Below are 27961 nucleotides of genomic sequence, written 5' to 3'. Positions count from 1 at the left end.
GGTTTTAATTTACAATGACTGGTAGCAGGAAGCTTATTTGCAGGAATTCTGACTTAAGGGGAAAAAAAACACAACTTCTTGAAAAGGTAAAATAGCTTAAAGCATTTAATATCTAAACAAATCAATCTGTTAATAGCAGTAGTCACAAAATATGTTTAATATAGAAACCCACATTTATGTCTTAAGAAAAAGTGTAAATTGTATTTTACCTCAAAACATAAATTATTAACCCACTTAAAGAATCTGCAGTGGTCAAAAGCATGAATTTTAAACAACCTCAGAATAAAATAACCTTAAGTACTTTATATCTAAAAAAATGCTTACAACTCCTCATAAAAATAGTCTGAGGCAACTATTTTTCCTTTTATTATTTAACAGACACGTTCAACATTATGGGCAACATTCTTAAAACCTTAAGCTTCAGACTTTCAAATACTATGGTCCCCTTTTCTTGATGTGGGAGGTTTATTACACTAGGGGGGAAAAAAAAGCATGGTAGACAATATATTCTCACCAAATCAAAAGCAGTACAAAAGTTTTAAGACTCTACAGAACTACACACCGTACCTAATGCATCATTAAAAATAGAAGACAGTATTTCCCTCAGCAAATAAAACAGCATACTGGTATGCTGTTATTGCTTATCTTTTAATGTGTACTGTCATTCATAAGTTATTTACAACTTCTACTGTGTGAAGAGAACTAGAATGTAAATTTTCTGCAAAACTGGAAAAAAGCAATACAAAATTTGTGAAAGCCTGTGTTTATATTATACAAAAGTCAGTTTTTCTCTTCCAATACCAGATACTGTATGCGGTGATACTTTGCATGTATTATAGTAATTCTTGAGGATGTTTCAATGCTGGAGGTAAGTTGACAGGCCTTGATTCTTCATCGAGGAGCACTAGGTCTTCTATTTCACTGCCTCTGTACTTCCTTTTACATATTTTTACTACCACCTTTTTCTTGAGAAATACCTTCAATGCTTCTCTTGATGCCACTGCTTTTGCATTTTCTTTGCTTTTTCCACATCCAGTGCCCAAATACACAGACTTGCATCTCAGTTCACAAACAATACTTTCTTGAGAGCTCTTACTCTGAGGCAGATCTGCCAGTTCTTTTAGCGGGACAAAAAACACATCCAGTGTTGCTTTCAGAGCCTCAATAGCTGCGTTTAAGAGCTCTCCGTGATTCACATTGGGACTAAAGCCACCAACAGCTACCAACTTCCATGCCACTGTTTTATACAGTCGATTGAAAAAAGGTTGCTTCTGTTTCACATCTTCATTGGTTAACTTGCAACAAGAGAATCTGACAGAACTCTCACTAGACTGGGAAGTACTTTTAGAAGGCAACTGGGATGTGCTAGTCTGAGAACTACTCTTAGAAGCCAGTTGGGACACACCTGCCAACGAAGTGCTTTTGGAAACGAGAGACCCACTGGTCTGTGGGCTGTTCTTAGAAGCTAATAGCGATGCAGCTACCTGCGAAGTGCTTTTGGAAGTCAGCATTGACGTAGTTACTGATGTGCTGCTCTTGGGAGTTAGTAAGGATGTGCCTGATGAGGAACTGTTTTTCGAAACCGACGATGAAACATTTGCCTCTGAACTGGTTTTGGGAGTTAACCCACCTGAAGCTGTCTCTGAACTAGGTTTAGAAGACAACAGTGGCAACTCTATTTCTTCTGCGCTTCCCGAGGAGCCCAACAAGGGCACCTCAACCTCGGAGATGCTTGGAGAAGCTGAGACGGAAGAGCCTTCCAGAGCGCTCTTTTTAGGTGATCCACTTTGTTGACTGGAATCAGGGGACTGGGTCACATGACTATTCACACTGGATTTCAACAAGGAAGAAACAATCGACGCTGCACCCTGTTTATCTGGGGCTTCTGGCTCAGAAGCCTTTCCAGACCCTGCTGCTGTTACCTGAGAGGAAATGCTGCTCTGGCTGGAAGCAGACCGATCGCCATCACTTGTCGAGCTACTCTGATCGGAGGTGCCAGAGCTCCGAGTGGAGTTCCCACCACTCTCTGATTTGGCAGATGACTCCGTACACACCGAGCTGTTTTCCTGCTGAGCTGATGCATGTTCTGTTTTGGCAGAAATTTCTGCATGATCTTGCTCAACTGCAGAATTATTTCCTTCTATAACTCGTTTTTTCGTTGGCTCTTCTACCCCTTCTAAAAAAGAAAAAAGGAAAACAGATATGTGACTAGTCCACCTCATACACATCAGCTAAAAATTTAGAAGACAGATACTCATTAAAATAAAGGCACAAGGCAAATATATTTCAGAACCAGTAGTTTCTTTAGAACGGTGGCATAGCCTTGGCCGGTGTGGTTTAGTTGGTTGGCGCTTCATCCAGTACATCAAAAGGTGGCTGGTTTGATTCCCGGTCAGGGCACGTCTCAGGCTGCAGGTTTGATCCCAGTCAGGGTGCGTGTGATCTGATCAGCAACCGATGAATGTTTTCCTCTTTCTCTCTCCCTCCCTCCCTCCCTCTACAATCAATTTAAAAAAAAAAAAAAAAAAAAAAGGCAGCCTTCCCTGGTCCCTTAATTTAAAAATAAACAAAACACGTAGAATAACTTCATTAATTTCTTAAACAGCACCGAAGAGCATCATTCATTTCTAACATTAAAAAATCAACAACACAGACATTTGACACTTCAAAATCTAAAAGCAGTTAAAGGAAAACTTATCAAAGGCAGAGGCTAAAACACAGACACAGGATTCAGTTTTGACATTTCACTTGATTTTAACATTACGTAAATTCCAGATCGTTACAAAAAGTAGTAACAATTCCTAATGGCATCAAACTTATGTTCTCAACTCCTATGTATGTTCACATCTATGATCTGCTAACCATTGCTACTTGATATCCCTCTTTTCTTCACCTTGGCAACCAGTTCGTCTCGTGTGGTATGGATTGGAGCATCTGTCACTTTGATGCCTTCGGCCATACTAAGTATTTTGTCCATAACTTTTGGGGGGTACCTGGAAAAGAAGGAAAAGTCACTGTTAGGAGGTGTTTCCCCCCAAGCTGCCCCGTTTGGGGTGCCCAACAGGCCACAGGAACGGCACTTCCTGGTTGCAATGGAGAAAGGGGACCGGGCACCAACCGCCAGGCACTTCCCGGAACCTCAGAAACGGGTGCGCCAGCGTCCGGGGGGAGGGAGGGGGCGGGTCCCTCCGGGTCCCCCTTCAACTCAGGGCCGGTCCACGAGAGGGCTGTCCGCCAACCTCGCCGCCAGCACCCTCCGCCCCCCACCCAAGGGGGCACCCACAGACGGCTCAGCAGGTCGGCTTCCGGCAGGTTCGCCCTTTCTACCCTAGAGGGCAGGCGGCCCCGCCATTCCCGCGCTCCCCAACTTCCCCGCCCCGCAGCCCCGAGGCTGCAGACAAAACCCGGAGAGCGGCTCGGGGCGCGCCCCCACTCACCGGCACCCGAGGAAGACGTGGTTGGCCCAGGCCATGGAGAAGGAGATGAGCTGCTGCAGCTGCCGCCGGCGGGGGCCGCTCTCGGCGTCGGCAGCTTCCTCCGCGGTCGTGGGGGTCGCGGGCGCCTCGCCGCCGGCGGGGGCCAGGTCCCCGGCATTGCGGAGCAGGAACTCCCGGCGGTGGCGCCAGTGTTTGTCCGTCTCGCCGTCGCCGCGCAGCGCCTCCACCCAGGCGGCCGCCCGCGGGTTCTGGCCCAGGTACTCCGACACCTCCTGCGCCATGTTGGGTCTGCAGGTCGCGGAGGCCGCAAGCGGACGCGGCGCCGGGAGCGGGGCGGGGGCGCCGGGCGAGCGGCCCTGTCACTGCGGCCGGCGCCGGCGGCCCTCGGGAGAACGCCCCTCGGCAGGTCCCGGCCCCAAACAACAGCGCCGGAGCCGCCGATCCGCCCACTTCCGCCCGCCGCCGGCCCCGGCCCTTTTATAACCTCGCCGCCGCCGAGCGCGTGCGTCCTTCCGGCGCGGCGCTCCCAGGACGCTTTGCGGCGCGCGAGCTGCGGCGACGCGGAGACGCCGGCGGCGGCGGCGGGCGCTCCCTGGGGGCGGGGCGCGGGGGGCGGAGCGCGGGGAGACGGGCCGCCCGCGGGTCCAGGCGCCGCGACCGGGGCACGGCCGAGCGTCCGGCCGGCTTTGTGACGCCGCGGGCTCCGCCGCCCTCCCCGCGGGCCGCCTCGGCGCCGGGTTCCCGCAGCGGCCGGGCCGGGCCCAGCCCTCCTCGGCCGTGCGCTCTGCCCGAGACGCGGGTTTTGAGCGGAGCCAACCCCAAAGCCCGCCTCCATCTCTTTTTCTGTTTTAACGTCAATCCCTCCTCGTTTAAAGTATTGCACAGGTCTCCTTCCCCCATGCGTCTCCGGGCGGAGGGTGATGACACCGCCTCCCTCTTCTGGTCCCGCCGGCTGCGCTCCGGGCGCTGCTTCCGAGGGAGACCGGCCACGCGCTCCGAGGCCTCCCGGGCGGCGCGTTCGGAGCGTGGAGTCCGCGGGAAGGAACAGTCATGGCTGAGATGATGCGGCTCAACGCTCGGCCCCGCTCCGGGCGGCCCTGCGGGCCCGTCTGCAACCGTCCTCGGCGCGCGGGGTCGCGTTCATGGTCCCCGCAGTCCGCCCGCGACCCCCGCTGCCCCCCGGGGGTGGATCCCCGGTGCCACCCCGCCCCCCCGTGGATCCCCGCTGCCCCCCTGGGTGGATCCCCGCTGCCCCCCGGGGGTGGACCTGGTCGAACCCCGCCGCGCCGAGGACAGGACGTCCTGCACGTTTCCTGAAACAGTGACGCCCGCGGCGCGGCAGCTGGGCGGCGGCGTGGGAAAGGGCCTGTGTACTGTCCCCGCTTAGCGCTGACTGCCGCTCGGTGACTGTATGTTTCCGATTTCAGGTGTAGGTATACTTTAAGGTTTTTTTTTTTTTTTTTTTTTTTTTTTCTAAAATAAAGAACATTTATTATCACAAGTTGCATAAAAACAGACAGCCTTTACAAAAATGGTTTTTGATAGAAAAATATTTGAATCCATGTGATATTTGTAGGAACGCCACACTATTGCTGTACCTCCAGCTAAAGCTTCAAAGAAACTGTGTTTCTCATCAAAATAGCCAATATTTACCACAACTATCTTTGGAGAAAAGTTCATACATAGTGTTTTTTGAACAAACCGAAGCGTTTACTCCCTGAGGCTGCGTCCCAGGCCTGGTGGGCACTGTACGTGTGTCCAGCACAGGGACCCGCTGTGGTAGCTGCCGGCCGCCTGCGGGGAGGGCCCGGCAGACCATGTAGGCACCCCTCCCTCCAGAGGCCCCGCAGTGTCTGTAGTTAGGGCATCACAACCACAGAGACTGAAAGGAGAAGTTAATGATTTTCCTCACATCATCCTCTGCAGAGAACCTGACTTCTGGTGACTGGGATGAGGGAGGGAGGATTAGACGCCACCAAATAGTGTGAAAACTCGCTGACCAGGGCACACGGGCCGAGCACAGGCTCTGAGTGCTCAGACCGGGTCTGCTCCCCGGCCTCTGAGGTGACAGTTCAGCTGCCACTGGGTCTGCGGTCCTGCACTGACCGCCTGCGACAGGTGACTGTCACCTGAGAGCACGGGGGGCTTCTCTTTGACAGACTCCATGACGATTCAGAAGGTGAAAGGGCTGCTGTCCCGCCTCCTCAAGGTCCCTGTGTCGGACCTGCTGCTGGCCTACGAGAGCCCCAAGGTGAGCTGCCCGGAGCCGCCAGCCCGGCCACAGCAGTGGCAGCTGTGCAACTGAGCCTCCAGGGCTGACTCCGCGGGCTTGGGGCGGGGCATGTGATTCGCTCTGGCAGGTCTGTCTGAGTCACCCAAGCCTTTGTTCTGACTTTAGATGCCGGGCAGAGAGATTGAACTAGAAAATGACCAGCAGTCCTTACAGTTCTACTCTGTGGAGAATGGAGACTGCCTGCTGGTGCGATGGTGACAGCAGCTCACACAGCTCAGAGACGACTGTGGTTCCGGGCCCACCGGCAAGAAATGACCTGCGGGAGCAGTTCTCTCAGAGGCTGTACTTTCTTTAGGGAAGAGACTGTTTCTAGGCTTGTACATAATAGCGACAATAAAGGCTTTGTACCAACTAATGATTTTCTGATTTTATTTCATATTTATAGTTCGTGACTGCATTTCATTATGTGGAGATCCCAATACTAAATAGAACCTAGCTAGTCTAATAAAATCTGAACACAGTTCATGTCTGTCATAAGACCAGTTTAATGGAATCCTCTATTGATACTACTGGTTTAAAAGGCTACTAAAGTGATTTGGTTGGTCATTTAGGGAAATGTCCCTTAAACTTAGGGGCACACCCTCCACTGTGTACAGCAGACATGCTACGATCACTCTGCTCGACCGCAGTGCTCAGAGTAAGAGCACTTCTCAAAGTTAGTTACATGCTTCCTCTCGCAGTTACCCCTATAGGAGCCTATCTTCTGCTGTAAACGATTCCCAGCACTGATCAAATCTCACTCATATTAGGTAAACTTTAGGCAATGACAGCAGGAAAGCATAATTCTTTCAAAGTGTCAACTATTTAAAAATATCCTTCCCTCTGGCACTAAAACCCTGAGAATATTTGATTTTACTTATATTCACAAAAATGTCGCATTTTTAATAGGAGTACTAAACTGTGACTCCCAGGATTTGTGTGAAATGGCAAAAAAAACTGTGCATTTGTCCATTAATGATAAATGAACTTTAAAACCAAGGTCCAGACCTGAGAATTCATCGGGCTCTTCCCCAGGTCTAAGTTGCCCCCTTTGCTCAGACATCCACAGAAAGCGATGTTATTTCCAGAAACCCACACTTTGGTACAAGTGACTCCTGCTCAGAGCGACCACAGCATCGCACAGCATTTCGGTGAGTTTTTCGGCCCATATAATTGTCCTAATCGTGCGAGACGAAGCTATTCTGCAATCCAGGCTGAAAGTCCAACTCTCAGTCACTCAAGATTTCTGAACAAGCCGACTTTTAACCAAAAATGATAGCTAGTGAATGCTAACTAGAAACGATGCATCAGGACTTATAAACTATTTGGTATTTTTCAAATCTCCCGATACATAAATACAGTTTCTGTTATGCTACAGCATCAGGGTTGATTCTTAAAGAGGAAACTGCGAACATGAAGTGACACAACGAGGGTCCAGGAGAGCCCGCCTGGAGCTCCCGAGGGAGCACTCAGCACGCATCCGGCCGCACCTGCTCTCAGTTCCCGCAGACGCCCAGCCCCTCCCCGCGAGGCCCTCATCTGGCCTCGCACTGACAAGGGTCGCCGCACAGCTCCTTCAGCCTCCACAGGTCCGCGAGCTCCCGCGGGGAGTACTGCGGGGAGGACAGCATCCCCGTTTCACAGGTCTTCTCGCACAGCCACAGGCTGTCCTGGTATCTCTTAGGTCCTATGGCCGCCATCCATATGCCCATGCTCACATCTTCACCCTGGTAGGTCTTCAGCCTGTCCGCGTTGCTGGCCAGCCAGTGGACGATGTCCCGGGAGACCACGTACCCCGAGCCGCAGGCAAAGGCAGGGTACGCAGGGCTCGGGTACTCCAGCTCCTGCCACTTCCCCGTCCGGTCCACGGCCCAGTTCAGCCTGAAATTTCCCCACCAGACACTCGGGCCCTGCAGGGTCCTGTGGGCGATCCTGGTGAACACGGCTTCCAGGTCTATGTAGCAGTCGTCGTCTGTCTTCAGCAACAAATCAAAGCTGGTGGCTTCCACGGTCCACTTATAGAAGTTGAGCAGCTTCGCGGGGACGTTCCGGTAGGTGTCGACGACGTCCACGAAGACAATATCGCCGTGGCGGCTGCTCTCCTCCTGCAGCAAGGCGTCCTCCTCGCGGAGGCTCCTCAGGTGGGCAGCGCGCCGGCCGGGGCGAGAGTGGAGGTTTTGTAAGAGGGCATCACCTTCCTGGATCGTGTAAATGAAGCCGCCGGCCACGCCCTCCGCACCTTCCGCGAGCTCAGGAGGCCACGCACCCTCCCCGGCCGTGGTGACCCTGAGGACTCCGCCCCCGTCATTGATGGCCACGCCGTGGAGATCTGTGGACACCAGGCCGTGCAGGTCTTGGCTCTCCCACACGACTGTACCTTCAAAGCTCTCTGGTAAGACGAACTGCTCCACGGGCTTGTACCACAGTCTGTTCACCTGCACCCCACAGCTCGGGGGGCTAAAGCGAGCGACGAAGAGGGCCTCCTCCTGCTCTGCCTGGTACAGCCTGACGGTGATGTTCCTCTGGAAGCCCACGTCGCTGGCGCCGCCCAGCACCCCGAGGCTGGTGATCACGATGGGGTGCAGCACGCGGAAGCTCACGCTGACCACGCGGTCCTTGGAGAGGCCCGAGGGCGGGTCTTCGGGGAAAGTGAACGCCTCGATCTCCTGGTTCAGGACCGGGTCCGAGATGTTGAGCAGCCGGCAGGAGTAGGGGTCCTCCCGGTCCTCCACGGGCACCTCGCAGCCCCGGGCGCCGATGATGAACTTGACCAGCACCCGGTGGCCGAGCGCGGGGTGCTGGAGGGAATGTTTCAGCCAGGTGCTTCTGATCACACTTCGAAGCTCATGGTTACTGCGGGCGGACAACACGCCAACCACCACGTCATAGTGACTGCGTTTCCCCTGGGGAAACGGGGCCAACGGCTCTGCGGGGGACTCGGCGGAGGCGCGCGCGGGCGGCGGGGAGCGCAGCCGCAGCCAGAGGTGCAGCGCCGCCCCGAGCACGCACGGGCCCAGCAGCACCAGCCAGTTTCGCATTGGCCACCCCCGCCAGCCCCACCTCGCGCCCCCGTCGCGCGCCGGGCCCTCCCGCGTCCCGGCGGAGGGCAGGGAACCTGCCGAGGGGGCGGCCGACGCCCGTGCGACGGCTCCAGGGGCTCCCGCCGCCGTCCAGGTGCCTCGCGGTTTCCGGCCGCGCGCCTGGGATCCTCAGATGCGGGAGGCGGCGGCCACTGGGCGGCCGGAGCCCCGCCCCTCGCCGGGCCTCCCCCAAGGTTAATAATAAGCTACAGTAGGTGCTATGTAATAATCTTAAATTACGGAATGAAACATTTCCTTTTACTAAATGTGGGTTTTGAAAAGTGCTTGAATTAGAATAAGCAAGAAAAAAATGGTCACTTAGGTAACAATTTCTAAAAGCCATGTGATGTATACAGGGTGGGGCAAAAGTAGTTTCCAGTTGCTTATATGGCAAATAATACAGTCATTAAGAATACATGTATACAAGAATAAACTTTCGAGTAGACCTTTGCCCACCCTGTATACATGCTGGAATAATAAAAATTCAACTACAGTATGATGTGACAATCATATTGCCCACTTTGCTGCTGTGCCAAAAGAAACGGCATAGGAACAGGCAAAACAAACATTTTTAATTTGGGATTTTGCTTCAGTTTTTGCTCTTCTTTTTCAGGGAAAATTGCTGAGACTTTGGAGGGGTGAAAGGATGAGGAAACCCTTTAACTTCAGATGCAATTTAAGATGGAAAATATTATGGTCTTCCATGAATTCTTAGGCAGGGGGGAGATCAGGTAAAAGAATCTATGATTACATACCTAGGTGTTATTTGTGCTTTTTTTTTAATCCTCACCTGATGATATGTTCTTACTGATTTTTTTTTTCATTTTTTTCTTTTTCTTATTGATTTTTAGAGAGGAAGGGAGAGAGAGAGAGAGAGAAAACAAACAAACAAAAAAAAAAAACACAAAAAAAACATGAATCTGCTGCCTCCCATATGTGTAGAGACCTTTTTTAGGTTCAGGGGATGATGTTCCAACCAACTGAGCCACCCGGCCAGGGCTTACTTGGGCATGCGTTTTAAACCAAGAATGTTCTCACTTTTGTTGTTGTTGCCCTGTAGCCTCCACCCATAGTTTTCATTGCCTTGGATGGAGAGCAAATAGAGCCTGAATTTCAAAATTATTTTTTAAGTTATAATAATGGCAATGTAATCCGAAAATAAAGTATTTTTTAATTAAGGTATGTACATTGTTTTTTAGACATGATTCTGTCGCATACTTAATAGGCTATAGATAGTATAGTGTAAAGGAACTTTGCTGTGCACTGGGAAACCAAAATATTCCTATGATTCACTTTATTACGATATTTACTTTATCGTAGTGCTCTGGAACCAAACCGGCAGTGTCTCCGAGGTATGCCTGTACCTTCTTTTCCTGTGGCATAGTGATTACCTCAGTTTTAGAAAGGCTCTTTGGGTACCTACTGATGTGAAGAAGTAGAGAACTATGGACTTTCTCTACAGGTTTACAAATTCTAGTTTGATTTATTTCAGTTACAAGTGACAAAAATTATGATTTAAAATGGCTTCTGCTTAAATAAAAAGGGAGTTTATTGGCTGTTACTGACAGTCCAGGGAGTAGCCTGGGCTCCGGGTACTCAAACAGTATATTGAAATCAGGAAGCCTGTTTCTCCTCATCTCCAGACTTGGCTTTCTCTGCGTTAGCTTCAATCTTGGGCAAGCTCTTCCTACAGAGTGGCAAAATGGTTCCTAGCAACGCATGGCATGTGTCCATCAGAATTTATTTTTCTGAGAGTTTCTGCCAATGTCTGAGGTTCTGTTAAAAATCGATTGGTTTTGTTGGGTCATGTGTATCCCTTAAATAAACACTCACACCAAGGGTATGAAATGTTCTGATTGTACAGATCTGAGTCATGGGTACACCCTAAGAATAATAAAACATCTGAGTACAGTCAATATCATGCAAGGAAAATGACAAACTCAATAAACCAAAGAATTTACACTCAAGGAAATGGAGATAACAGCCATGTGAACAGAAAAGTCACCAAATACCAGAAAAAGTATTTCAAGAACAGATGGTAGGAAGCAATTTCAAACGACTAAGACAATTCTCCTGTGGGCGGGTCTGTTATCAGGATGACTTCTTTTTCTCCACATTTTAGCCAAAATGTGGCTATAAAATCTTTTTATAGCGCTATGTTTCTTTATATAGTCACTAGAGGCCCAGTGCACAAATTTGTGCAGGGATGGGGTCCCTTGGGGTGGCCTGCAGGGATCGGGCTGAAACCCGAAGTCATCCCAGCCCCACTGTGTCTGATGCGGGCTTGCACCCAATCAGTCCCTATCTAGAGAGGCTCACCCTGCTGCAGCAGCACTCACCAGCTGAGAGCCCTGTATCTGGTGCCCTGGCATGGCGAGGGGGGGCGGGGGGAGGAGGGGGGTATGGCCTACGGGATCCGGATGAAACCGGCTCTCCAACATCCGCCGAGGGGTCCCAGATTGCAAGAGGGCGCAGGCCAGGCCGAAGGACCCCACCAGTGCACAATCGGGGTCAGGGAGGGCTCCAGGGCGTGTCCAGCCCATTTCGCTCAGTCCTGATAGGTTGGGACCCCAGCAGCAAGCTAACCTACTGGTTGGAGCATCTGCCCCCTGGTGGCCAGTGCACGTCATAGCAAGTGGTTGAGCGGTCTTAGCATGTCATTAGCGTATTACACTTTGGTTGAACAGTAGACCCAGTCACTGTCCAGATGACTGGACACTTAGCATTTTAGGCTTTTATTATTTAGGATATGAAGAGCCTTCCTGAAAACGATTTTTTCTTTTTAGTCTTCATGTTCCTCCTAATACCAACAAGATGAGATATTATTCAGTGTACTTTCCATCCCTTTGTGAAACCCTTCACCTGTGCCTGATCCCAGAACGTGGGAGATTTAAATCTGGGAGAAAGATACAGATGGAGATCAGAGAAGAGTTCTGATTTGAAGAATTACAGTTTAAGTTCCCATAAAATAACAGCTTCATCCTGGTTCGTCAGAATCGTGGGAAGTTAGAACTGGTAGGGACCTTAAGGCTGTGTATTTTATAGATGAGGAGACTGAGGTCAGAGCAGTTAAGTGATTGACTAAGGTCAATTGGAAGGGAAGCATGAGGAACCAAGGAGTGTAGTCTACTGACTTCTGGTCTAGAATTTTATCTCCTGACACATTTTGCTCCTTGGTGAAGTTTAATGAATTTTGATTAACTAACAAGATGTAGTGGCTGCAAAAGAAATAGGAACTGAGTTAACTCTAGGCTCCCCAACCGGTGTGGCTCGGTTGGGCATCCTCCAGTGCACTGAAAGGTTAACGGTTTGATTCCCAATGGGGGCCGTGCAGGAGGCAGCCTATGGGTGTTGCTCTCTTGCATCAGTGTTTCCCTCCCCCTCTCCCCTTCTCCCCCTCTCCCCCTCTCCCCCTCTCCCCCTCTCCCCCTCTCCCCCTCTCCCCCTCTCCCCCTCCCCCCTCTCCCCCTCTCCCCCTCCCCCTGCCTCCTTTCTTCTCTGTCTCAAAATCAATTTTAAAAAATCTTTAGAACTGAAGTCCAGGCACTAAAATTACAACAGTAATAAACCACTTAGTTATTGGGCAGTTTGGAAACTAGGAGTAGGAAGGATAGGACATTTGTGTTTGTTTTTCTAGGGCTCTGTGTACAAGTGTGTGATTGTGCAACCACAGAACCAGCTCAGAATGGTTTTATCCTGTTTAACAAGATACTGAGTTGCTTTTAAGAGATAACAGACTGCAACCTCATGTCAGGTAACCAGAGGTTGCACAGATGAGAGAACTTTGACCTCCTGCTGCACCCAGAACCAAAATCTTGCCACTCCCCACCCCCTCCCTAACACAACCAGGACAGAAGCTAAAGGACCAGCACTTAACCTTCAGGAGCAGAGTCCACGGCCCAGGAAGATCTGGTATTGATGACTCTTTATCATAAATGGCCAAGTTCCAAGGTCCTTCAACTAAAACTTGCCCCACCAGCACTTCCCCGTACCTGTTCCTCCTAACCCCTTAAAATCCCTTAGTCTCATCCAGCGAGCAAGATAGGTCTGAGGTACCATTAAGTCTCCCATCTTCTCAGTTGGCACCTTCTTGGTCAATAAACCTTTCCTTACTCCAAACTCTGACGTTTTTTATTTTGTCCTTTGAAGAGTTACTTGGGTTTGGTAACAATTGCCTTGGAACTATGAGCAGCAGAGGACCTAGAAGTATTCGTGGAGAGAGCTGGGAAGCCAGGTGAGTGGACATGTGTCACTTACATTAGTTAACAGTATTGCTTTAGGAATCAGACCTTCCTGGGTTTGAATTCTGGCTCCATTTTGTACCACCATTGTGGCCTTGGGCAAATTATTTAACTTCTCTAAGTCTTCATTGTCGTAATTGTAAAATGGGGGTCGTGTCAAAGAGGTCGTGTATTAAAGAGGATAGGTCAGTACCTGGTACATAGCTTACATTCAATAAGTGAACTATAGAAACGTGTTTTAGGTTTTATTTGGTAACTAGAGGCCCGATGCACAAAATTCGTGCGAGAGTAGACCTTCCTTCCCGTGGCTGCCGGCTCTGGCTTCCCTCGCAGCCCCGGCTTCTTCCGGTCTAATTAGCATATTATGCTTTTGTTATTAGAGATGATGCAGTTTTGATGATTAGTTCTTTGGTTTATGAAAATAACGCCTTTACAAATGAACTGTGTTTTAGCAGGCACAAATCTCAGTCCAGAACCCACGGTGTGCAGAGACATGTAGCTGTTTTCTATGGTGGAATTCATTTTCTGTTTTAAAGTCCAGTTCCACGAAGAGGGGGGGGAGACCCAGTTGCATTTCAGGATTTCGAGCATCCTTTCCAGGGAACTCCTGTAGTGTTGAAGCACAGGGGCTGGAGCTGGGGGTCGAGGTGAGGAGTGCCCGGCATCCCTTGAAATAGCCATCTCCCCTATCAGTTTTGGGTCCGTCTATGGACCTAGACTTTAGGTCCCTGTAGGCCACTGCTTCCCCCTCATCCCTGCAGTGGGGCCTCTGTAGCTCAGAGGACTCTCCTTGCTGTGCTCATGCCTCTCCAGGCGTAGTAAGCATCCACTGGCCGTCATCCCTGCTGGATGCAGGCGCTCTCTGAGGCTCTCTCAGGTCCACTAGCTCAGACACCCCGCAGACATCTCTCCTCGCCAGGCCACCTGCGCGGAGGAGGGGTGCTCTGCGGCTTCCCCGGGTCCTGCTGGGAGTGAGGCCTGGGCCACACCTGCTCAAGGGTCCCCCAAGCTGACTGGGGTTTTCATCCTCCTTCCTCACCTCTCCTTCCCTTTGCCCCCTCCCTCTGAAGCCCAGGTTGGGGGTAAGGTGGCAGACCCGGGGTACTGCACAGGGAAACACCCCCAGTCTCATCCTCTCGGTTTCCCCCCCTCCCCTTTCCTTTGGAGAGTTTATCTGGGGAAGGTGAGGCTTGGTTCTTTATCTCCTTCTGTGCCCACGTGGACTTCTGACCTGTAGAAGTCCAGACTTTGCCTCTTTCTCTCCTCCATGCTGCTGCCCCTTGCAAAAGGCGGTGACCACAGAGCGCCTTGCATCTCAAAGACCAGCCAGATGCCTGGGAAAGTTAGGGCCACCTCTGGACTCCCTGAGAAAAATGGGGCAGGGAGCACCATTAGCCAAATCTATCGCACCCCCTCGTTATTAATCCTGGAGACCAATTTTAATTTTAATAAGCAATTTCTTTAACTCCATTGAATACGGAGCGTGGGCTTTTGGGAAATCTGCAGGCGCCTAAGGAATATCTGGGCTCATGGAGTCACTCCTTCATTCCAGCGGGTTCCTGCTAACTCCCTACCAAGGGTCACACCAGTGAGACCAATGCTCTAAAATGCAGTGGGGAGGGGAGAAAGCAGAGGACGGCAGAGCGTTCGCGAAGGGGTCTAGACATTTAGAAAGAATGTGCTGGAAACCTTCGAGGAGCCATCGAAAGCAGCATTTAAAAATCCCGTCTCTTCTCCCCTCCTATGCAACTGTTGGTTGAGTAGGATGCATTTTTGAAAAACCTCAATTAATTTTAAGGAAGGAAACAAAGCAAGTGTTTTTCTTCTCACCAGGGAAGGCAGTTTTGATTTAACACCTCACTGGTGGGGGTAATACTGTGCAGTTAAATTTAAAGACGGGAACAAAGGAAGTGTTCCCATCTCACCAGGGAAGCGTTTTAAACACCGCATGGAGGGGCAGTGCCAGGCTCACTTGGGACCGGACAGTGGCTCCTCCTGACAAGACAATGCGAAGAAGACGCAGAGTGAAGCCAGCAGCCCTCCGCCATCCCCCACCTCGCCCCCCCGCCCCCCCACTTGGGACTGGATAGTGGCTCCTCCTGACAAGACAATGCGAAGAAGACGCAGAGTGAAGCCAGCGGCCCTCCACCATCGCACCGCCGCTACTAGCGAAGGCACAGCTTCTGTCCTGAACGCGGTGCTGAGGGTGCCGCCATCCAGTTACCTCCACGCATTCAGGACTCCCCGTGGCTGGCAGCGGCGGCAGTGTGGAAGTGATTCCACAGGCATCGATACAGCGAGCGCGGGGATTTTCACTCACCTTTCTTCATTGGCCACGCTAGTGCTCAAGGGGATCAGGACGTTCCTCTATCACTGTCTCGTGAAGTTAGCGCTAGGGAACAGGAAAGGAAGGACCTAGTTTTATTTCCTCCAGAGCCATGAATTTGCTCGTTACTGTGGGGGGATCTGATGGCGCTGTCTGGAAACAGGTGGTGGAGCGGACAGTGGTGGGACACGGCAGTGGGCAGTGGTGGAAACGTGGTGGAGGGGGCAGTGTGGAAACGTGGTGGAGGGGACAGTGTGGAAACGTGGTGGAGGGGGCAGTGTGGAAACGTGGCGGAGGGGGCAGTGTGGAAACGTGGTGGAGGGGGCAGTGTGGAAACGTGGTGGAGGGGGCAGTGGTGGAAACACGTGGTGGAGGGGGCAGTGTGGAAACGTGGTGGAGGGGGCAGTGTGGAAACGTGGTGGAGGGGGCAGTGTGGAAACGTGGTGGAGGGGGCAGTGTGGAAACGTGGTGGAGGGGACAGTGTGGAAACGTGGTGGAGGGGGCAGTGTGGAAACGTGGTGGAGGGGGCAGTGTGGAAACGTGGTGGAGGGGGCAGTGTGGAAACGTGGTGGAGGGGGCAGTGGGAAACGTGGCGGAGGGGGCAGTGGGAAACGTGGCGGAGGGGACAGTGGGAAACATGGCGGAGGGGGCAGTGGGAAACGTGGTGGAGGGGGCAGTGTGGAAACGTGGTGGAGGGGGCAGTGTGGAAACGTGGCGGAGGGGGCAGTGTGGAAACGTGGCGGAGGGGGCAGTGTGGAAACGTGGTGGAGGGGGCAGTGGGAAACGTGGTGGAGGGGGCAGTGGTGGAAACGTGGCGGAGGGGGCAGTGTGGAAACGTGGCGGAGGGGGCAGTGTGGAAACACGTGGCGGAGGGGGCAGTGGTGGAAACACGTGGCGGAGGGGGCAGTGTGGAAACGTGGTGGAGGGGGCAGTGTGGAAACGTGGTGGAGGGGGCAGTGGGAAACGTGGTGGAGGGGGCAGTGGTGGAAACGTGGCGGAGGGGGCAGTGTGGAAACGTGGTGGAGGGGGCAGTGTGGAAATGTGGTGGAGCGGACAGTGGTGGGACACGGCAGTGGGCAGTGGTGGAAACGTGGAGGGGGCAGTGTGGAAACGTGGTGGAGGGGGCAGTGGTGGAAACATGGTGGAGGGGGCAGTGTGGAAACGTGGTGGAGGGGGCAGTGGTGGAAACACGTGGTGGAGGGGGCAGTGTGGAAACGTGGTGGAGGGGACAGTGTGGAAACGTGGTGGAGGGGGCAGTGGTGGAAACACGTGGTGGAGGGGGCAGTGTGGAAACGTGGTGGAGGGGGCAGTGTGGAAACGTGGTGGAGGGGACAGTGTGGAAACACGTGGTGGAGGGGGCAGTGGTGGAAACACGTGGTGGAGGGGGCAGTGTGGAAACGTGGTGGAGGGGACAGTGTGGAAACACGTGGTGGAGGGGACAGTGTGGAAACACGTGGTGGAGGGGACAGTGTGGAAACACGTGGCGGAGGGGGCAGTGTGGAAACGTGGCGGAGGGGGCAGTGTGGAAACGTGGCGGAGGGGGCAGTGTGGAAACGTGGTGGAGGGGGCAGTGTGGAAACGTGGCGGAGGGGGCAGTGTGGAAACGTGGTGGAGGGGGCAGTGGTGGAAACACGTGGCGGAGGGGGCAGTGGTGGAAACACGTGGTGGAGGGGGCAGTGTGGAAACGTGGAGGGGACAGTGTGGAAACGTGGCGGAGGGGGCAGTGTGGAAACGTGGCGGAGGGGGCAGTGTGGAAACACGTGGCGGAGGGGGCAGTGGTGGAAACACGTGGCGGAGGGGGCAGTGTGGAAACGTGGTGGAGGGGGCAGTGGTGGAAACACGTGGCGGAGGGGGCAGTGGTGGAAACACGTGGCGGAGGGGACAGTGTGGAAACGTGGCGGAGGGGGCAGTGTGGAAACGTGGCGGAGGGGGCAGTGTGGAAACGTGGTGGAGGGGGCAGTGTGGAAACGTGGTGGAGGGGACAGTGTGGAAACGTGGTGGAGGGGGCAGTGTGGAAACGTGGTGGAGGGGGCAGTGGTGGAAACACGTGGTGGAGGGGGCAGTGGTGGAAACACGTGGTGGAGGGGGCAGTGTGGAAACGTGGTGGAGGGGGCAGTGTGGAAACGTGGCGGAGGGGGCAGTGTGGAAACACGTGGCGGAGGGGGCAGTGGTGGAAACACGTGGCGGAGGGGGCAGTGTGGAAACGTGGTGGAGGGGGCAGTGGTGGAAACACGTGGCGGAGGGGGCAGTGTGGAAACGTGGCGGAGGGGACAGTGTGGAAACGTGGCGGAGGGGGCAGTGTGGAAACGTGGTGGAGGGGGCAGTGTGGAAACGTGGTGGAGGGGACAGTGTGGAAACGTGGTGGAGGGGGCAGTGTGGAAACGTGGTGGAGGGGGCAGTGTGGAAACGTGGTGGAGGGGGCAGTGTGGAAACGTGGCGGAGGGGACAGTGTGGAAACGTGGCGGAGGGGGCAGTGTGGAAACACGTGGCGGAGGGGGCAGTGGTGGAAACACGTGGTGGAGGGGGCAGTGTGGAAACGTGGCGGAGGGGGCAGTGGTGGAAACACGTGGCGGAGGGGGCAGTGTGGAAACGTGGCGGAGGGGGACAGTGTGGAAACGTGGCGGAGGGGGCAGTGTGGAAACGTGGCGGAGGGGGCAGTGTGGAAACGTGGTGGAGGGGACAGTGTGGAAACGTGGTGGAGGGGGCAGTGTGGAAACGTGGTGGAGGGGGCAGTGTGGAAACGTGGTGGAGGGGGCAGTGGTGGAAACACGTGGTGGAGGGGGCAGTGTGGAAACGTGGTGGAGGGGGCAGTGTGGAAACGTGGTGGAGGGGGGGCAGTGTGGAAACGTGGTGGAGGGGGCAGTGTGGAAACGTGGTGGAGGGGACAGTGTGGAAACGTGGCGGAGGGGGCAGTGTGGAAACGTGGCGGAGGGGGCAGTGTGGAAATGTGGTGGAGCGGACAGTGGTGGGACACGGCAGTGGGCAGTGGTGGAAACGTGGAGGGGGCAGTGGTGGAAACGTGGTGGAGGGGGCAGTGGGAAACGTGGTGGAGGGGGCAGTGTGGAAACGTGGTGGAGGGGGCAGTGTGGAAACGTGGTGGAGGGGGCAGTGGTGGAAACGTGGTGGAGGGGGCAGTGGTGGAAACGTGGAGGGGGCAGTGTGGAAACGTGGTGGAGGGGGCAGTGTGGAAACGTGGTGGAGGGGGCAGTGGTGGAAACACGTGGTGGAGGGGGCAGTGTGGAAACGTGGTGGAGGGGGCAGTGTGGAAACGTGGTGGAGGGGGCAGTGGTGGAAACACGTGGTGGAGGGGGCAGTGTGGAAACGTGGAGGAGGGGGCAGTGTGGAAACGTGGTGGAGGGGGCAGTGTGGAAACGTGGTGGAGGGGGCAGTGTGGAAACGTGGTGGAGGGGGCAGTGTGGAAACGTGGAGGGGGCCGTGGTGGAAATGTGGTGGAGGGGGCAGTGTGGAAACGTGGTGGAGGGGACAGTGTGGAAACACGTGGTGGAGGGGACAGTGTGGAAACACGTGGTGGAGGGGACAGTGTGGAAACACGTGGTGGAGGGGGCAGTGTGGAAACGTGGTGGAGGGGACAGTGTGGAAACACGTGGTGGAGGGGACAGTGTGGAAACACGTGGTGGAGGGGGCAGTGTGGAAACGTGGAGGGGGCAGTGGTGGAAACGTGATGGAGGGGGCAGTGGTGGAAGGCTTCAGCTTAGAATTACAGAAGGAGCTGGCAGTGCTGGGACTGCCTCGCTGCTCAAAGTGGACACTGTGGCTGCCCTAGTGGCCTGTGTGGTAGCATTCTGGACCAGCGTCACTGCTGGTTGTCCTGAAAGTCAGAGGTCACAATGCCCTAGTCATGGGTTCAGAGAGGGGAGCTGTAACACATCTATTAGAAAACCATTCAGGAGCCCGGCCGGCGTGGCTCAGTGGTTGAACATCGACCTCTGAACCAGGAGGTCACGGTTTGGTTCCCGGTCAGGGCACATGCCCTGGTTGTGGGCTTGATCCCCAGTGTGGGGCGTGTAGGAGGCAGCCGATCAATGATTCTCTCTCATCTTTGATGTTTCTATCTCCCTTCCTCTCTGAAACCAATAAAAATATTTTTTTCAAAACATTGGGGAATCACTTCAGTCTTCTTATGGCGTCACAGATTCAGGGAGTTCCACTCCTGCTGACGCAGGATCCCTGAGGCGCTTCCTCCGCGTTTGGAACCCTGGGCCATGAGGACCCGGAGGCCACTGAGCAGTGCCCGCCACTCCCTCCCTCCCAGGCTGGCCCTTCTTCCCCAGCCCCGGCTGCCAGAAGAGAAGAGTTAGCAGCCAGCCAGCTTCGAGTCCGAGTCAGACACAAGAAACCTCCCCTCCCGGGGCGAGGTGGAGTGTGGCTGGCCCACGCCGGGAATCCACAGTGCCCGAAAAGCCCGGGGAGGTGGGTGCAAACCCGCACAGCGCACCCTGTCCGCGCACCCTGTCCGCGTGGAGTCACAGTGGCCCCTCACGTGTCCCGTCTGTCCCTGTGCCCAGCGCCTGGTGCAGAGGACGCCACAGCGGAGCCCCCGGCGCCCAGTCGGGAGGGAGCAGGTTGCTGGGACTCGCCCGGAGTCCCCTTCCTTGGGGGCTGCCACATGCAGGAGCTTCATTCTACTAAGCCAGAGGTTCTCAACCTGTGGGTCGCGACCCCTTTGGCGGTCGAACGACCCTTTCACAGGGGTCGCCTAAGACCATCCTGCATATCAGATATTTACATGACGATTCATAACAGTAGCAACATGACAGTTATGAAGTAGCAACAAAAATAATTTTATGGTTGGGTCACAACATGAGCAACTGTATTTAAAGGGCCAGAAGGTTGAGAACCGCTGTACTAAGGCATCCTGGAGTCTCTGGAAGTGACACACAGGGTCTGGACATGTTAAAGGGAGTTTTTATAAAGGAAACATGGCAAAGCAATAAGGCCCAGTGCTCTGGCATTGAACTCTTCAAAAAATGAAAGCGCTCTGGAAACATAACCTCTCTTCTTCCATTTATTCCTGCCCAGGATGACATGGAGGAGAGCACGTCAGCTCTCCCTGTAGCAGGCCGTCTTCCTCTGGGCAGTGACCTCAGTAACCTCAGATGCGGATGCGCTTCCCTGGGAGCGGTCGCATTCCTGCCTATAGAACCCGCGCACGGACAGGTCAGTTCCCGGGTCAGCGGGACTCGCATCCCTTCGCGCTGGCTGGCTGGGAACCCAGGGAGGTGCTGAGGGCCCCGGGCTTTAGTTCCTTATCAGCTCCATCAACCTGTTATACTCCACTCGGCCGCCTCTGAGGACTCATGACTGCCTCTGTGGCAGCGAGTGTGATGGGCCAAACAGCAGGTGCAGGACACCAGGCCAGAGGCGCCCCCTGAGGCACAGGCTGGCCTCATCGCTCCTGGCCTTCCTCACGGCTGCGTTCAGCTGGGCAGAGGCAGGGGAAGAGCGAAGCCTTCCTAGGGGCCTGCACTCAAGTCTGCTGCCCGGTCCTGAGGCCCCCCCACCACCACCCCAGGAGTCAGTGAAGCCTCAAGCCTGCTCCTGGGGCCGGGCCCCAGAGCCCTTTGTCCCAGGCCCGGGGAGTCCCCTTCTGCCTGCCCTCCCGCCCAGACAGGGCGCCTTTTCTCTCCTGCTCCTCGGGAACCGGGGGGCAGCCTCACTCTGGGGCTCAGGGCACGGGTAAGAGGCTCCGGCCGGAATCGCAGGGCAATTCTCAGGTCAGGCCCTCAATACCCTTTCCGACGCCCTTGAGACAGTCCCCTCGGGGCTGCTGTGACTGCCCGCAGGAGAAGGCTTTGATGGAAAGGGACCTACTGGTCGCAGCATCTAGTGACAAGGAATAGAGCCAGAAAGGGCAGAGCTCTCTCTTCCGCAGGAATTTGGAGAGATGGGGCCAGAGCGCCCTGGGCTTCCTTTCTCCGAGGCTGCAGGGTCCTAGGCGGAAGTTCGCTGGTGAAGGTGGGGTCTCCTCGGGACTGGGAGGGTCCTAAAGGGGTTGGCTTTATGTGGTCTTGTTACTCACCCCAACCTGCATAATAATAACAAAAACGACATTTTAAAACATGCCTTTTGTGTGATCCCATTTTATCTTTAAAAGAATCTATAAATACGTATGTGTTTGCATGTGTTTTAAAGAATTAACGGAAAGAGATGCAGAAATTGTTCGCAGCAATTACATTGGGGTAGGAGGTGTATTCCGACATTGTGGGGTGGGAGGCAAAGACTATCACTTTAGGCATTTCAATAGCCACAGAATTTTCCAAGGCGCACGTGTCCCTTTTGTCAGAAAATCTGTATTTTTTCACGTCCTTGGTCTACCTCCCCTCACCTCCCGCCCCGGTGGGAAGAGCTGGGCGCTCGGCGGTCCCTGGGCCACATCTCCGAGGGCAGGTCCCCCGCAGCGTGCAGACCCTTCCACCGCCATAAAGTGTCCAAGTTGCGAGTCTGCTGTGTGCCCCACTCTCTGTCTCCAACATGGTAGGATTTGTGCTTTTTTATGACTTGTCACAGTTTCAGTGGCATTGCCGCCAGGGGAAGAATATAGTCACAAAGGCCTGCAGATCTGTGTGCACAGCACGTCCCTGATAAGGGCTGACCACCCAGCGTCTGAGTTATGTCTCGGAGAGCTCACCTGTGCCCCGGGCGGGCGCGGAGGGGCTGGGTGGTGGCACGGAGTCCCTGGCTTCAGAGGCTGGGCTGTGAGACCTTCGGAGACTCAAGTAGCTCATACACTCGGGGCCCACTGGGCCTGGGGCAGTCGGCAGATGTGACTGAGAATATTGCCAGGAGGGGGAACATGTCCCCGAAGCTCTTTCAGACATTTCCACCTGCCTATCCGTGTGGAATGAGAGGGAAGTGATCAAGTCTGTAGCTCCCAGGCCCTCCTGGCTGTGGCAGGTTTGGCGCAGACGCGAAAGAAAGTGCTGACGGGGCCCTTTGCCAGCAAAGGGTTGCTAAATAGCAGCCCTGTGTTTATCTGGCTCCTCTGATCTCAGGATTTCAGACAAACACCGAGCAGCAGGTCAGACTGTGCCTTACCTTCCAGATGGGAAGTTGGAGGCTCAGTCAACAGCAATAGAGCCGCGATGTGATCGAGGTCAAGTGCTGGGAGCGAGGAGGGAGGTCGCAGACGGGTCGGCGAAGTGTGTGGAAGCCGCCTGCGGATGCTCTCCGTGACATTCCTGGGCCACGGGGGGTCTGAGTCAGCGAGTCTGGGCGTGGGCCCTGGGTCTGGGCTTTAAACTGGACTTGCAGGTGGTGTGTGCATCGCACTGTGAGAAACACTGGTCCAGGGAGAGGCAGAGGCCATGCATTCTGTCTGAGGCGTGGCCCCTGCGTGACCCAGAAGGACAGCTTCACCCATGTTATCCAGGAACGAAAGGCATAGAATTTACTCCACAAAGCTCTGTCTTCAGGGGGGAGAGGCTACTGTCAGACGACACACTGGAATGGCTGAGGCTAGCTTCATGCTTATGACCGAGGCAAAGCGCTTCTCCTGCGTGGGAGGCTGTCCCCTGCAGGTCTGTTCTCACACATTCCCGTGGCTGCTCCCTCCCTCCGGCACCCGGGGCCTGGTCATGGCTGTAAATGGCTCCGAACGCAGGTGCAGGGCTGTGCTCACCTCCGCCAGCTGCTGGTGGTGCCAGCTAAGCCCCTGCATCCATCCGGCTAGTCTCTGCCTCCATCTTCCCACGCCACCCCCCCCCCCCCCCCCCCGTCTGTTGCAAGTCTCCGCCTTTTATTCCTGCAACTGCACGACTACTATGGCCGTTTAAACAACATACGTTGTAATATGTGATATTACAAGTCTCTACTCTCATTTCTCACATATGTCTTCCAACTTGAGAGTCTAGGGTGTGAGTCTCACTTTCGTCAAGGCCCGTTCCTGCCACCAGCAGCCACCACGACCCGGACCTCATCTGAGACGTCCAGTACGAGTCAGTACAACGAAAGGTGCCCCAAAATTCACGCAAGAGGTAATTTTGATAGAAAACACAGGTTTATAATTAAAAATTGTAAATTTTTTATTGATTCATAAAGTATACAGTATAGAGTTATGTATGGAAGAGCATATCGGGTAAATGGATTATCATGTCGTGATAACGAGCACCATTAACTGTTATTGCCTGAGCAGCCGCATTTTCGAAGAAGAATGGTCCGATGATGCCTCCAGCCCCAAATCCGCACCAAACAGTGACACATTGTGGATGCATTTGTTTCTCAAAAATCACTCGTGGATTTTCTGAACCCCAAATGTGACAATTTTGTCGATTAACCAAGCCATCAAGATGAAAATGAGCCTCATCGCTGAAGATGATTTTGTTCGAAAAATCAGCATCCACTTGTTGTTGTTCCATAATCCATTTGCATATGTGCCAGCAAAGCCATGGAGGCCATTTACCTGATATTCTATTCCATACATAACCTTATACTGTATACTTTATGAATCAATAAAAAATTTACAATTTTTAATTATAAACCTGTGTTTTCTATCAAAATTACTTCTTGCGTGAATTTTGGGACGCCTTTTAGCATCCATCAGATCTGGGGAACGTGGAAATGAATCTGGGAAGAACTGCTAGGGAAGACTCAGAACACTTTGGCATGCCTTTTTATTTGGCGTAGATCTGCATGTATGTTTCCGCCTTCTCCCCCTGCCCCCGTGGACAGGCGTAGGGAGGGGGTCAAGAAGCCGGTGCTCACCCCAGTCAAGGAGCTCTGCAACCCCATCATCCCCCTGGATCAAGGTGAGCCCCCCCTTCCCTGTCCACCCTAGGACTTCAGCCTCAGAGGGCATGCAGGGCGCACTGTATGTGGAAGGGTGCACCATACACGGGAGGGTGCACTGTACACGGGAGGGTGCACTGTACACGGGAGGGTGCACTATACATGGAAAGGTGCACTGTATACAGAAGGGTGCACCGTACATGGAAGGGTGCACTGTACACGGGAGGGTGCACTGTACATGGGAGGGTGTCCCGTACATGGAAGGGTGCACTCTACATGGGAGGGTGCATAGGAGACTTTGGCTTGGGACCCTTGCACCAGTGTTGACTCCTGCTCCATCGCCTTTGGCTAGCATTTTACTTAGAATTTGTGCATCTATCGTAAACGATGTTTATTGGTCTTGTGTGTGTGAAGGCATGTCAAGATTTTTGTCAGATGTTGGGACCTGGGTTATGTTACAGGACTAAAGGGGTTCATTCCCGGCACACATCGAAGTCCAGTCAAATGGAAACAGGAGTTTGCAGCCAAGAAATAAGTGTTTATTGTTGAGGAGATGGTGCCCACCCAGACTCACAGGTGAGCTCGTGCTCAGAGGCCTGGCTCCCCGACGGCGTCCAGGGGAGGGCTGTACAGAAGGGGAGTCACTCATCGGGGTGGCTGAAGGAGGTGGGGTCGTGGGCTCTACTGACGGGTGGGGCCAGGGCAGCTGACCACTGCAGCAGGTCCTGAGGTCAGCCATGGCGTTGTGCTGTCTGGTTTCGTGAGGGGGTGGTCCCTAGGGTCTTTTCGCTCTCATGGGCCTGGGGCGGACACAACGGAAGTCCAGATGCCACCTGTAGCTTGACGGAAACTCTGCGTGGCCAACACTCCTGAGGCTTTGTCCTTAAGACAGTGTGATGCTGACCAGAACCCGATGTCCGAAGGGCTTGATGATTAAGGAAGGGGGTGGATGGGCAGAAAGGAGGCAGGGTCACAGCAACGAAATGGCGCTTCTGCGAGGTTACAGTGATATTGGCCTCGAGGGACAGACTGGGAAGCTTGCTCTCTCTGTGCTCTGGCGCGATCCTGAAGATACACTATTAGGAACAGCCTCCTGATCCGGGTTCAGCGAGTTTGTGCAAAAACAGCACCGAAAAGGAGCAACTAGAAATACTGCTTGGGCGTGGTCTCCTGGCCCGGCAGCCGACCCCTGTCTCCAGATGTTCACCAAACGAAACAGATGTGTCTGCACCCACCCAGCTGGCGCAGGAGGGTAAACCCACGGGCTGCCTGCTCGCTTGTCAGAATTTTGCAGAATCCTCCCGTGTACGTCCAAGCCATGCCCCCCACGCTGTCTCTCTCAGGACCACACTCCGAAGGCAGAGGAACCTGAGGGACGACGGCGACCAGGCCTCCCAGGCCTTCGAATGGCTGCGTTTGCCGCGGTTGGGGGAGTGAGGGAGCGAGGGAGACTCGGACCCGAGGCAGGGGCCTCTGTGCGTGGAGGGCAGGTTGTATTGTGCAATGCGGAGTTTCATTGTTGCTGTAAAACGAATGTTCCCAGCGTGTCTGGAAGTAAAAAGGGCTGTAAGATGCAAGGCAATTAGACTGTGAATCTCGCTGCCCTGATCTTCGCAGACGAGGCGGTTTCATCTGAGAGCTTTTGTCACCAGCAGGTTGATCACCAGCCGGTTGTGAGGCGGCTGTAGGCACTGGCTCCACGGTGAACGGGGCTCCAGAGTAATAAAAACCTCTCCCTGCTTTACAGCCGCACCTGCGCCCATGGATCCACGGGAGACCAGGCGCTGTGCGGGCGACGAGAATGGATGGAGGAGGAATAAGAGGCCCAATGACTGGTGACAGCCTCGCCAGTCTCTTCGTCTAGAGCAGTGGTTCTCAACCTTCCTAATGCGGCGACCCTCTAATCCAGTTCCTCATGTTGTGGTGACCCCCAATATCATTGTTACAAACTGAACATAATTAAAGCATAGTGATTCATCACAGAAACAGTATGTAATTATATATGTGTTTTCCAATGGTCTTAGGCGATCCCTGTGAAAGGGTCGTTCGACCCCCAAAGGGGTCACGACCCACAGGTTGAGAACCACTGATCTAGAGCCTGCTGTTACATATGACATGTGAATAAGACACGGAATATACAGTATACTGTGAAATATATATATATATATATATATATATATATATATATATATAAAGGAGAGAAAGTGCCATTTCTTTACGAAATAAACACTGCTCATGTCAATATATAGACATTTCCACTAAATTACATGAAGGTTTCTCTTTCTAAGTGTCACCTCTGGGCTTATCAATTCAATGCCATTCTGACATGGTTTCAAATGACCAGATGAAGAGGAATCATCAGATTGTAATGTGGATGGAGTGATGCTGACATAGAAATAATTGCTTTTCCGCAGATGGCCCTGCGGTTCTGTGATTGGACCAACATGTTCAGGGGCAGCGAACTCCCCCACCCAACCCGGCCCAGGCAGCTCCCCCGATTTCAGTGGAAGACGACCTGCTTCTCCCAGCCCTGCCTTCTCTGGACCTTAGATATGGGGACGGCGATGGACCCAGCGTCCCCATGAGGGCCCTGTAATCGCTTTCCCCGAACAACAGCGGTGCAGGTGGTGCTGGGACGGATCCCCCCCTCCCTGCCTGCCTTCTACTTTGCAACTTGGTTACGGAGTTTTCATCTTTGAAGCTGGCGAACCCTTTATTTTGCAGTAGTTTCTCCTGAATTCCTTCCTGAGAAATTGAACTGGTCACACAGCTCCCACTGTGCGGATCCCTTCGGTCGCCTGCGCTGGAGGGCCAGGTCCCTCCGTGGAGCGCGGGACGCTGTTTCCCCGGCAGGAGGCCCCGGGCCCCTTAAGGTGTCGCTCGTTACACGCCCCAAGCTCACTTGCTCTCCACCTTGCAGGGAAGGGAAATTCAGACGCAGCGACATGAAACAACTTTCTCTAAAATGAAGAGAAACACCTGTAGGAGAGGCCTCTGTAACAGGTCGGTGCCCCGAGCAGCAAAGCCTGTGATCCCCCCCAGGAGAGCTGAAATATGCCCCTCTCTCCCCACTGAGTATGGACGGTGCAGGCCAACCTGCAACGAGATGGCCGTCCCACAGCCTCGGGAGCTGCTCCTGCAGGAAGGAAGTGGGCCAGGTTTCCACTTTCTGTAAAAACCAGGGCTTGTTTCTCAGGCTGCTCCTCTGTGGCTGTCACAGGGCGGGTGGCTTGGCAGGAAAATCACCTTCTGAGCACGCGTGACGTTCCGCCCGGGTGCCACTGGGTGGCGCTGCAGGAGCCGGGATGGTGAGGCCCTGGCCTCCTGCCTCTGTCCGGTCCAAACTGGACGCGCCAGCCATGGGGCAATGCCCACAAGTGAGCCCAGTGCGGCCAACGCCCTCCCAGAGCCTCTGATAATGTGGACAGTCGCTGTGTTCTCCCTCTTATATAGAGAAGAATAAGAGGGTATTCAGGAAAGCTGTTTTTATTTGAAAATGCTATTTTTATTGGTCTGTAAAAGAGCATCTGTGTGAGTGTGCAGACGCAGCCTCGTGCAAACGCAGGCTCCAGGCAGCCTTGGGGGTGGGGTGGGGGGGAGGGAAGGTGGCCGGGGGAGGTCCGCGTGCTTCCTGGGCTTCCCCCAGGCCTGCTGGTCTAGGGCTGCATCACAACCACCCTCCTTCCCCCCTCCCCCCCCCCCCCCCCCGCACCCCTTCACTGATGTTACACTGTGTCCACTGCGCTCGTTGGGTTAGATAGTTGCTGAGCTCAAGGTCAAGAGTAGAGGACAGAGGCCCCAACTCTTTTTAAAGAAAATATATTGATTTCAGAGAGGAAGGGAGAGAGATAGAGAGACAG

The 27961-nt window shown here is 53.9% G+C and overlaps 2 protein-coding genes and 2 long non-coding RNA genes across 6 annotated transcripts; 2 read left to right on the top strand and 2 right to left on the bottom strand.

Annotated features, from left to right (window-relative positions):
- Positions 1–78: 78 nt before the first annotated feature.
- LOC118649760 (CDKN2A interacting protein) lies at positions 79–3850 on the bottom strand. 2 transcript variants are annotated; one of them, XM_036297077.1, is made up of 3 exons: positions 3438–3850; positions 2863–2993; positions 79–2176 (listed from the first exon to the last, which is right to left on the bottom strand). In XM_036297077.1, exons 1-3 carry the CDS (start codon positions 3716–3718, stop codon positions 834–836), a joined length of 1755 nt encoding a protein of 584 aa, XP_036152970.1. In that variant the 5' UTR covers positions 3719–3850; the 3' UTR covers positions 79–833. The 2 variants fall into 2 exon arrangements, with proteins under 2 accessions (XP_036152970.1, XP_036152971.1); XM_036297078.1 differs by having other exon boundaries at positions 2033–2176; positions 2894–2993.
- Positions 3795–26087, top strand: LOC118649763. Of its 2 annotated transcripts, XR_004965732.1 has the most exons (8): positions 3795–4882; positions 8984–9520; positions 12939–13023; positions 20397–20534; positions 23228–23350; positions 23907–24121; positions 24563–24677; positions 25849–26087. It is a non-coding gene; the product is annotated as an uncharacterized LOC118649763 (long non-coding RNA). The 2 variants fall into 2 exon arrangements; XR_004965731.1 differs by having other exon boundaries at positions 20397–23350; positions 24563–26087.
- On the top strand, positions 4926–6085 carry LOC118649762. The gene is made up of 2 exons (XR_004965730.1): positions 4926–5688; positions 5836–6085. It is a non-coding gene; the product is annotated as an uncharacterized LOC118649762 (long non-coding RNA).
- On the bottom strand, positions 6198–8964 carry LOC118649761 (UDP-GalNAc:beta-1,3-N-acetylgalactosaminyltransferase 2-like). The gene has a single exon (XM_036297079.1). It carries the CDS (start codon positions 8745–8747, stop codon positions 7245–7247), a length of 1503 nt encoding a protein of 500 aa, XP_036152972.1. The 5' UTR covers positions 8748–8964; the 3' UTR covers positions 6198–7244.
- Positions 26088–27961: the final 1874 nt, after the last annotated feature.

The sequence above is a fragment of the Myotis myotis genome, unplaced genomic scaffold (genome assembly GCF_014108235.1).
Source record: "Myotis myotis isolate mMyoMyo1 unplaced genomic scaffold, mMyoMyo1.p scaffold_m19_p_3, whole genome shotgun sequence".
NCBI lineage: Eukaryota > Metazoa > Chordata > Mammalia > Chiroptera > Vespertilionidae > Myotis > Myotis myotis.
The sequence above is the reverse complement of the archived record's forward strand: the minus strand, read 5'-3'. Positions and strand labels throughout refer to the sequence as shown.

Coding starts and splice junctions, on each gene's coding strand:
- LOC118649760 (XM_036297077.1), bottom strand. CDS start 3,718: ATGGCGCAGGAGGTGTCGGAGTACCTGGGCCAGAACCCGCGGGCGGCC. Junction 2,994..3,437: donor CACGTCTTCCTCGGGTGCCG/GTGAGTGGGGGC, acceptor CTTCTTTTCCAG/GTACCCCCCAAAAGTTATGG. Junction 2,177..2,862: donor AGGGATATCAAGTAGCAATG/GTTAGCAGATCA, acceptor TTTCTTTTTTAG/AAGGGGTAGAAGAGCCAACG.
- LOC118649761 (XM_036297079.1), bottom strand. CDS start 8,747: ATGCGAAACTGGCTGGTGCTGCTGGGCCCGTGCGTGCTCGGGGCGGCG.